The sequence below is a fragment of the Priapulus caudatus genome, unplaced genomic scaffold (genome assembly GCF_000485595.1).
Source record: "Priapulus caudatus unplaced genomic scaffold, Priapulus_caudatus-5.0.1 Scaffold247, whole genome shotgun sequence".
NCBI lineage: Eukaryota > Metazoa > Priapulida > Priapulimorpha > Priapulimorphida > Priapulidae > Priapulus > Priapulus caudatus.
This window is the reverse complement of record NW_014577308.1, coordinates 267911-278755: the sequence shown is the minus strand read 5'-3', so window position 1 is coordinate 278755 and position 10845 is coordinate 267911. Positions and strand designations below refer to the sequence as shown.

Here is a 10845-nt window from a genome sequence, read left to right as displayed (position 1 = left end):
TTAGGATTAAGTCTTGTCGGACGCGTGGGGACAGAAGCGGTGCATGCACTAGGGAAGAATGGCAGACCACGAGCGGAATAACGGGCTTTTCAGAAGCATGGAAATATCGCGAGGTAATGATGTTTGGGCGGGACCGAGTCGGCACGTGATGACGCCGTCTCCTGAGACGCCTGGTAGTTTTGAGGTACACGCCACACCGGGAGGTCGGGTGGTTAGTTTTCGTTACTCAATCGCTCGAAAGGGACTACATTACCGGAAAGAAGGCGCTAGGTCAGAGTTCGATTAGTACCCATTGAGGCGCTTCACGAATTTCGCAGGTCACCCGGAGCGCGCGCCGGTGGTTGGTTGCGGAACGCGTGTTTGCCGACGGAGAGCGGGCAGTGGATGAGAACGCGAGGGAGCACATCGACGTCTCTCCGCTAGGTCTGCTCCGTAGGAATGCGGTCTCGAACGCCGCTAGGTTAAGCTCGTGCGCGCGGCTCCATTAGAGACGCCGACGAGCACGAGATAAGAGGTTTGAGGTAGGACAGTTGAATAAACTCACTTTTGGCCGTGAGACAGTCGGCTCGTCTCTGGAGGGCCAGCTATCGGGAGTGGCTGGTTTCTCCGCGGTAAGAGAGGTCTTCTGGAACACGGACAACGGCGGTCACTAGTAATGGACTCCTGCGGTGCTTGACGCGATGGCTATTGCGACGATGGTACTTGGTTGGGCGACCAGGCGCGAGAGATGTGCGGCCGCGAGAGGCAGACGCTAGAGCGGCTAAACCTATGAAGTGATCACACATTAAGGATCGTCTGAAGTTGAAGGGAAAAAATACATGAGAAAAATGCACTCGACTTCTAATAGCGCAACAAAGGATGGCAGGCGACACGTCGCGAAGTTATAGTCGTCAGGTATGTCTACGCTGCATACCATGACATAAGAGCGCTATTAAGGATATAAGTTGTGAGAATAATGAACGGCCGACGGTCAAGTGGTGATGTTATAGGTCGCCATTATATGATTGCTTGTTCGGATGTTATGCGAGACAGCATTGATATAGAATATCAGGAGTTGCAGAATAGGACTCTAGTAATGGCTTTAGTGAATGATATATAGAATACTGGATATAATATAGATAGGTCTTATATATAGAGAGATAGAGTGGAAGGAGGATAGATATACTAGGTTTGATCGTTTATGACAGGGGAAAATCCTAGATGGGTATTGGCCGGGCATGTTTGGTGTATGCGTGTCATTATTGGGAAGTAGATATAAGTTTCTGGTTATCACCGACACGATCAGGAGTAAGACGGAGAAGACAAGCGATATGTGACGGGTAACCAGTTTTTACGCGCGTGTACTATTTCCAGACGCAGGCAAGTAGGCGAAGACGATGTTCGCTGTTTTGGGGTGTGATGGTGTTAAACCACATACGCATTTTTTTTCGTCTCCCGCGGCTGTCGTAAATAGAGCAACGGGCTTTACTGGGCTATATCTGCCGTTTCTGGGTTTACTGTTAGTCACGTATGGCGTTACAATCCGACGGCTCGAGAGAGGAGGACGTATATTCAGCAGCCGCTGGCATGCTGTGGTTCGCGACAGAGAAGAGTGCCTTCGCGAGCAGCGAGTAGTGGGGTGAATAGGCAAATTACAGCGTGAATGTTCCATTGGCTCTCAGCCGGCCAAGTGTTCATGCGGATACGCGCTAAACAAAATTATGTTCTAGCTACGGCGGTTTTAGAGGTTTGAGTTATAACGCGTGTATGGGTCTATTCAGTCGAAGGTTGATGCATATGAGGAACTATTATTGTAGCCGCATCTTCTTGTTGAGGATTCTTAAAACACCTCTTGCTAGAATTTGCGGTGGAGGGGGTATGATTTGCTCAAGTCAAAATATGCAACATTACGTCGGGCTCAATTTCACGTTTGGTATTATGTCTAGCAGAGGATGATTACAATATACCGTACAGTGTTTAATGTACGGCATTCCATTTTAGTTTATGCAGATGAAGTATAAAATAGAATAACTTGTTACACGGAGACAGAATGGGTATATAATCACCCACACTGCTGAAATTGAACACATAACATAACAAATATGTCTACAAGTCGTTGCTGTTTAGAATAGAAATACAATCTTGTAAGTGCAGATCAGCTTGTTACGTCAAGAGGGGAACTGTCAGGGGGTAAGCAGCCATACTGTTAAACGAGTTACCGATCCCGTTTAGGGCCCAGGTGATTTTACACAGATATGTAAACCTGCTGTGTTGTTGCGGAATTCGGGTACATGATTATAGTCTACCATTATTTTTGTTTTAGATGATTCCGCTGATGTTTTTGGACAAATAAACAGGACACGTGTATTTACTGATAATTATGTATGATAATAGTAATATATATACTATACGAGATTGATATACCTATCAGCGCTCTAAAAGCGATTAGAACGACAATAAAACGGTAAATGCGAAATTACGTAATTGACGTTGCGGGCTGGTCGTGCCATGGGCGCGGGAAATAACAGCAACAGAATTTTGTCCAAAACGTCTAACAGCGCGTCACCGACGTCTCGCGAGCGTACATGCCTGATGTTTTGGACATCGACACGCCGCGCACAGCGCGACACCCGGGTTGCCTTGGCTGTCGTGGCTCTGGCTGTTTGTCTGCATGCATGGCATGCGTGCATCTGCAATCAAAGCAGTGACCAAATGACCGGCCGCGGCCAATAATTATGTGCACGTTCCTACTCCGCGTCTTTTTGAGATGCATGGAAAAAAGCGCCGCAACTCTAGGGGGGCTCGTTTACCTCATGGAACGAAAATATAGTCGCGCTATTGGAGGCGAGCGTTGTCCATTATGCGCGTGACGCTGGTGTCTCGAGCGGGAGTATAAGATTGAAGCAACGCTTATAAGAATAAAGGTATGTTGTATCCTAAAAGGAGTCCATCTCGCACGTCACCATCATGACGACTAGGACCCAGAATGCGCATATGATAACAACTACATTTTGTACAATGGCGTCGCGTGCACACAAACACACACACACGAACACACACATGCACGCACGCACGCGACGCGCGCGCGCTACGCAGCGCAGCGGCACGCACACACACACACACACAACGCTACCGCGAGTATAATTGTAGTCCCGTTAGTTCTTACTTTTAATGTAAAAAAATGGCAACAAACATTTTACAAATTTTACCATAGAAAATTTGTGACGTGTCTAGTCGTTACAATCTTCATCACAATAATATCACTGTTGAGTTAAGTATTTTTATCTTTGGGGACACCAAAAACTAAAATACTTACTACTAAATCTGTGCTATGTACATGTCCTCACTGGGGTTACAAGTGCAGACTTACCTAGGCTAAAATACCCTTGTCCTGAAAATTCGAGGGGGGGGCGACCGCCCCCTGTGCTACCGACCCCCACTGACACCTACAGCACTAGAATCATCTCCCCCTAAAATTTTGATAAAACGTATATTTTACTGAGAACGCTAAAACGGTACAAAAAAAGTGAGAAAAACAACCAGACTTTAACCAAAAAGTGTGATGAAATTGAATTTTCCCCATTCAATCCCCGTGAAAATTCAATATCCCAACTCTCCATAGGTCTATTCTAATTTTGAATAAGGCAATTTTGATTTAACTTTGGTGAGCAGCGATAAGACGTGATTCGGGAATTTTGAAAAAAAAACGTATATGGGGAATGCGTCTAAAATTAACCGTCTGAGTTCCAGTAAAATAATGTCATTCTTGGAACGAGTTACAGACATTTTACAGTAGATGTATATATGTCACTTTCCATTTGTGTAATAATACATTAGGAGAGTATGAATAGCGATGACGGATTTGTAGATAAATGTTCAGCATTTATTGTCTGTAAAATATGAAATTTTTCCCCATTTTCCGCCTGAAAGTAGGGGGATGCCTGTACACACCATCCCCACCTCAATAAGTGGAGGGATGTATCCCCCCCCCCCCCGCTATCTACGCCCCTGCATTCACCTATATATGTATTTTCAAGGTTACATCACCTCCCATCCCCATGCCCAACCGCCATCGCGTTACAGTTTACAGCCTCTGCTGTGCTATTTCAGTATGGTCATTCAATTTTTATTTCAGTACTATGGCAAGCCAGTTTTGTATATGATATATTATTAGGGTACTGTATGTATAAGTTAATCGTACTGAATGGTTTTATATACTGCACTATGAATATTGTGGCGTTTTCACCATACGTCATTCAATATATTATATTGTGGTACCTGCAAAATGAGAACTGACATCGGAACAGTTATTCTCGTTCAAAGAAAAAAACGAATACACAGTTCATAGCCCTAAATCTGCATGGTGATTGGACGCGCCATTCGAACGGTTATGTTATGTTGTGTTATGTTCTTATACTTGCCGGTGTTCCATATACAAGATATGGTTACATAATAATATCATATATAGCCTATGACAGGATAAGGTAGGCCTAATGCATCTGCATGTAGATATCTACCTGCATAGATATGAAGTTGAGGTTTCGTTCACTAGTTAGCCTCAGCCCAGCTACTACACCAGAGCCCCACACCAGGTCGATCTCTTTGCGGACACTAACCTGTGCGGTCACTGCCAGTGTGCGGTACGTCCTCAGTGGTTCTTTTACGTAACCGATACGCCGTTCTATAGACGTGGTTTCTCTGTCTAACACCTACTAACCGAAAGCACCAAACGCGTTCTTTTTGAATAGGTGCCCGTTCTATATACACGCGACCACTAACACATAGCAAACGCACGATCAAATCATACAATCCATAGATACAACATATCGCATTACATTATTATTATTGTTACGCATGTTAAACTGTTTTCTGCGAAGATATCGATGTCGCAGCCGTGTTCACCTTGGAAACATCCTTGTGTAAACCGTGTAGCGTATACGTCATGTATTCGAGGATAGAATTGACGACGAAGCGAAACGTCTGCCTAAACGGCGTCTCAATGTCATCACATTGTGCCACCACGCGGTGGACGGTTGGTGACATGCAGGTGATGCAATAATAATGATAACGAGAACAGGTCAATGCGAAGCTATTTAGGAATTGGTAGGATAACGCGGGGATACGTGATTGATGCGTATGTACGAAACTGTTTGTGCTTATTTTGACATAAAAATAGCACTAACGAGCAATATTAAATAGTCTCACTGTTTCACCGTGACTGAAAATTCCATGATTGTATTTGGTAACAGTTAGACAGATGATTGGCCAACTTATCCCACACTGCCGAGCACGCACACGTACTTACAAACTAGGGGGTTCGGGTGATAAATTTAGCAATTCTGAACCTGTCGGGTTATTTATCACGTTTTTTCTGTCTCCACGTCTATTCACTGCGCACATATCTAGACATCCAGCTACCATTCGTCGCATTCATTCAATCATTCCCCTTCATGTCTATCTGTTCATCCATCAACTATTCGTCCATCTACTCGCACGTACGTCATACCCATTCATCAACTCATCAATCCGAACATGCTCGCACCTGCCGCGGTCGCCATATAATGCGATTTGGGAGAATGACAACGTCAGGAGGGGCAACCACTCGAAGTAACACTTTTTACGGGGTGATAGAGCGCTCGGTAGAGTGATCGGGAGAGGCACTCGACCTGCTGCATTTCAAACACCAAACAGTGGCTAGACGCCGCCTACTGGCGATATATCGGCTTTTAGAAGTGATGTGTGTTTGTGGGTCACCGGCAAGTCCCGTCGTGGAAACGCAATTGAAATCGCACGTGGCTTTTCGCCGGTTCACAGACTAAAAACCCGAAGTGGTGTTGTTATAATTTATAATAGGAGTTTGTTGACCGCTGAAAACAATGCGTTATATGCTGTCGCCCTGTTAGGATACGCGCTCATGTACATGCACACATACACGCACACGCACACCTCCACATCCCACACACGTAGACACGCGCGCGCACGCACGCAAACATGCACACACGCACGCACGCACGCACGCACGCACACTCACGCACGTGCGAACAGAGGGTAAGCTAGCTATAGTCAACCCACTGATGTGTCCTGTGTCCGTTTGTTGCAGTTAGTGTGTATGTGCATGTGTGCGCGTGTATGCGCCCGTTCGCTCGTGCACACCTGTGTGTCTGTAACCAGGCGAGCCTCTCAGTGAATGTAATTTATAATTAGGGCTGTTAAGTTAGCGACATTTAAGACTCTTTGATTGGACGGTCGAATATGATTCATATTGATATTTACTGCATGAGAGGTCACAATTACTCATTGAGTGCATGGTAACTGGTTGACAGATATCCAGAGGGCGTTTAAAAGTATACATGCATATAGTGTATATGGTAGATATCTATTATTAAATGAAGTTAAAGAGCGCCGTTGACGGCAGTTCTTTTACAGATTAACTGGTTGTTTAATTGCAGGGTTTACCTGGCTATATAGACGGAGCGTCAGTCAAAAAACATAAGACGTGAAACACTCTTCCGCTATAAAATGCCAAATGCAATACCCGTTTTGACCAAAATTTGCTCGATATCATGAGATAAAATTATATCAATTCCTAGAAACTTAAACGCTCAACTTTCTCCCGACACACGGCTACAATCACCTGATAACCGTTTCGCGTAGTTATCTATGAGCCCTTATCTACATTATAATTTTTTTATTCATACTATAATAAATTTCATATGTAGCATTTTCTGGTTCATGTACTGTGTTTTATTCTGTTCTACTTTATTTTAATAGAGGTTGTGTTTCAAATCTATACGAATATATACGTTCATGCTCAAAATGACTATCCATCCTCATGTTTGTAACATCGATTAAGAGCGATGTCGTCAACTGACCAACTGTGCAATGTGTGGGACTGCGACTTGTCGCGTGTGATCAACATTTTTGAAACAATTTAGAACCCGCTCTATACGCGGAAAAGCAGCTGCCTAGAAATGTTCGACTAGCGATCTAACGCTGGGCCTCTTGGGACACAGTGTTACCGCGATATAGGTCAAGCATATAATCCCCCTACACGATTTTATCGTTGCACGTCATTCTTCTTTTATGCAGTTCCTATAGGCAATCGCTCGGAAACGCCGTTGTCCAGAAAGCAACCTTCAAAGTTGGATTTACTGTGACATTCATTGGTCGCGGTAAAACTCCGTCCGTTATTCATGATGCCCGTTCTCGTTACCGCGTATGCCTATGAACTGGACGTGGCTGCATTTTCCACGGGTAGCAACCATTGAAATCGTAGCAGTTATGCGGGCTCCGCTTCCCACGGTTGTTGTCAAGCCAACTGGGTTAGCCACGGTGACCGGTATAGACAATAAACTGCCGGATGACTGCCTCAGTTATGTCATTCATCGTGACGACCTTGCGAGCCGTTTCGTTTAGCATGGCGGGCTCACCACTCAGAGTGAGTGGGTGTAAGTGTGTGTATGTGTGTGTGTGTGTGTGTGTGTGTGTGTGTGTGTGTGTGTGTGTGAGAGAGAGAGTGTGTGGTGTGTGGGGGGGGGTGTGTGTGTGTGTGCGTGTGTGTGTGTGTGTGTGTGTGAGAGAGAGAGAGAGCGAGAGAGAGGTTGGCTGTAAATCGAAAATACATCGAATTTTTATTTGTGGATTGTACTATTACGGTAATAATTGTAATACTGTTTCATCGCTTCGACCTTATATTTATATTATAGTCAGTATAGAGACGCACGCATCAGGTGTAACACATTGCATGACATTGCAGCTGCCGCTGGGCCCGTAGAAAAGCGGCTCGGTGTGCCAATAAAGGCCGAAGATGACTGTAACCCGAATATCGGCGCGCTGAACTTCTCGACGGACGCCACCGACTGTCAGGTGTTCTACATCTGTGACCACGGCTGGCCGAAGATACGTAGATGCCCGGGCAACACGATTTGGACGCCAGCCATCGAGAGATGCGATGACCAGTGCCTCGCCGTCAATGACGACTGCAGCTACGTGAGGGACGAGGAAGCCTGCCTGGAACTGTTCACGGAGACTCCTTCCGGCATTATTGGAAGTGAGAAGCGTTCTAATATAATTCTGTTGCGATTGTTTGCGCTGTTTTTAACATTGTAGTGCATCTACTTCATAAACTTGCTAGACAAACGTCATAATCTAATTCGTAACTGACGCGCATATTGAAAAATTATTTATTTGTGCATTGTATTTAATCCGGCATTCTTTTTCATCTCTTTCTCGCTTTCCTTCGTTCTATCGTCTTATATGATCGCATTCTGTCGCGCCCTCTCTCTCTCTCTCTCCCTTTCGCTCGCTCACTCCTTCCGAGGCACACACACACACACACACACACACACGCACGCACGCACGCACGCACGCACACACACGCACGCACGCACGCACGCACGCACGCACACACACACTCTCTCTCTCTCTCTGTCTCTCGCTCGTTCTTTCTATTGCGCGCTCTCTCTCTCTCTCTCCCTCCATCACCTTCCCTCCCCCTCTTCCTTTTATTCTCGACCCTCATTCCCGTAATTGCTGAACTAGACTATGAAAATGGCACGCGTTGATAGTCAACTTCAATGCAGGAGTCTGCGGCGACCCTGCATCGCTGTGCAACGGCCTCGAGGAATGCGAGGACGGGTCCGATGAGGCAAACTGCGCGCCGGAGTGCGACGATTCGTGCGCATTGCCCGGCTGCAAGTGCAGCGGTGTCGAGACTCCAGGAGGACTTGCGGCGTCTGAAATCCCACAGATGGTTCTGCTCAGCATGGACGAGGCCCTGCGCGTGGAGGATTACAACCATCTCGTCCAGCAGGCATGTTATCCAAAATTCAATAACATCCAAACGTGGCAGATTCGTTAACTTGTATCCTACTGATGTCTCCGCGGCAGACGTACGTGCCTGGAACCATTGTTGAGCGGGTTGTGTAGATAAACTACTCCGTTCGTTCATGCTATCAATAGAATTTGTAGTAACGCGCTTGTTGCTCTTCTCACAGATGCTGAAGAAGATCGGTGCTGACAGAAGGAGAGAGCCGAGGACCAACCCTGACGGCTGTCCAGCTGTGGCCACATTCTTCACCAGTCATCAGTTCACCGACTATGCCGCTGTGCAGAGCCTGTACTCTGAGGGCAACGAGATTGCTGCCCACTCCATCACGTAAGTATCCCGCGACAGACAGACGGACAGAATAAAACTACATCGAGAGAGATGTTATCAAAGAGAAATTACGCTCGTCTTTTCGCCATTTTCTTAATATCCCATTTCACCAGTGCTTACTCACGATGTGCGTACTTGTAGCAAGAGACTTCCCGCTGAATTCTGGAGAGATGCCAGCGACGCTGACTACGTGGCTGAGTTCGCCGACCAGCGCACCTTGTTCAGGGAGTTGGCCGGTATTCCCGACGATCGTATCCGCGGCATGCGCGCTGCCTACCTGCAGACGAGCGGCAACGACATGATCAACATGGCCAAGAGCAACGGCTTCGCCTGGGACTCCTCCTACCCGACGGCCATCATCAACCCTCCTCTGTGGCCGTACACATTCGACTACAAGACCACGGCTGGCTGCGCGATCGCGCCTTGCCCAACAGCACCGATCTCCGGACTCTGGGAAATCCCACTGATTGACTGGTTCGACACCAACGACACTCTGTGTGCCAACGTTGACAGCTGCTACTTCCCCAACGATAAGGAAGAGGCGCTAGTGTTGCTGAGATCTAACTTCGCCCGTCACTACGAGACCAACAGGGCGCCCTTCACCTTGAACCTCCGTGCCAGATGGTTCCTCAACGACGCCTACTACAACATGGAGGCCCTTCAAGAGTTCCTGGACGAGATCCAGGGCAACTCAGACGTCTTCATGGTCACTTACAGCCAGGCGCTCAACTGGATTCAGAATCCCGCCCCGCTCTCAAACCTCGGCGACGTATTCGCCTGTGACTACAGTGACCGCACCCCACTCTGCGAGCACCCCAACCTCTGCGGATACCTGAATATCACCTACGCCCCCAACGACGAGGACCATCCAGGAGATAGGTTCTTCCAGACCTGTGCCGAGTGCCCAGAGGTTTACCCGTGGGTGAACAACCCATCGGGAATCGCTGAGCCATAAGTCAGTGCTCGCGGTGCGCCAGTGATAAATTATTAACAGATATAGTAGCATATACAAGTGAATCCACTTACGAACCAAATCCGCATAGCGCGTGCGCATGCGGAGCTAGGATTGTTATGGCCAGGTTGAGTATTTGCCGAATGACGCTACTGACGCGTAGAATGGGTTCCCGTGTCGGCTAGGCGAGCACGCGATACATTCGTATAGATTATATAGGTTCAGCGATCTTAACCGTGTCGCTATAGAGTAGCATTTACAAATGAGTCCGCTGTGGTGCATGAGTCTTCTTTTCGAGTACTTGGGTTGAATACTATAATCGCTAGCTGGTAGAGCACAAATTGGCACGCTTACATGCAGTACTAGCACATTGACAATGCAATGTTCCACCCGTAAATTTTCTGGTATTTTCTACATAAAGACTGGGTACTTTCACGTAATGGTCAAATATCCGTAGCGCACAATTTCCATCGTTAGTTTGCAGTGGCATTCTCTAACGCACACCTCTTATAGTGCTTGTAATGCGATTATATACCATTTGATAGTAAACTATGGCTAATATGACAATGTTCAAGACAAACGAAATCACTATACAGGCAGTGGTTGTAATCGTAGAGCAAACGTGTATGATATTGTATATTATATCCTTGCAATTTTCTTGCATACTTATTGCATTTTATTGTATTCCGGTAAAGGCATATGATCTTAAATTTGGTTGTAATAAATTGCAATAAAATATCTGCATATATACAAACTA

At 46.4% G+C, this 10845-nt stretch overlaps 1 protein-coding gene across 1 annotated transcript; it reads left to right on the top strand.

Moving 5' to 3' along the window:
- The first annotated feature begins 7674 nt into the window (after window positions 1–7674).
- LOC106808005 lies at window positions 7675–10845 on the top strand. Its single transcript, XM_014810541.1, has 4 exons — window positions 7675–8029; window positions 8562–8791; window positions 8976–9136; window positions 9278–10845. The coding sequence occupies exons 2-4, from the start codon at window positions 8729–8731 to the stop codon at window positions 10089–10091; spliced, it is 1038 nt and encodes a 345-aa protein (XP_014666027.1). The 5' UTR covers window positions 7675–8029; window positions 8562–8728; the 3' UTR covers window positions 10092–10845.

What these genes read in the sequence shown, in the direction of transcription:
- LOC106808005 (XM_014810541.1), top strand. Translation starts at nt 8,729, where the DNA reads ATGGTTCTGCTCAGCATGGACGAGGCCCTGCGCGTGGAGGATTACAAC. An exon ending in ACAACCATCTCGTCCAGCAG is followed by an intron (nt 8,792 to 8,975) that starts GCATGTTATCCA and finishes CTCTTCTCACAG; the next exon opens with ATGCTGAAGAAGATCGGTGC. An exon ending in ATTGCTGCCCACTCCATCAC is followed by an intron (nt 9,137 to 9,277) that starts GTAAGTATCCCG and finishes GCGTACTTGTAG; the next exon opens with CAAGAGACTTCCCGCTGAAT.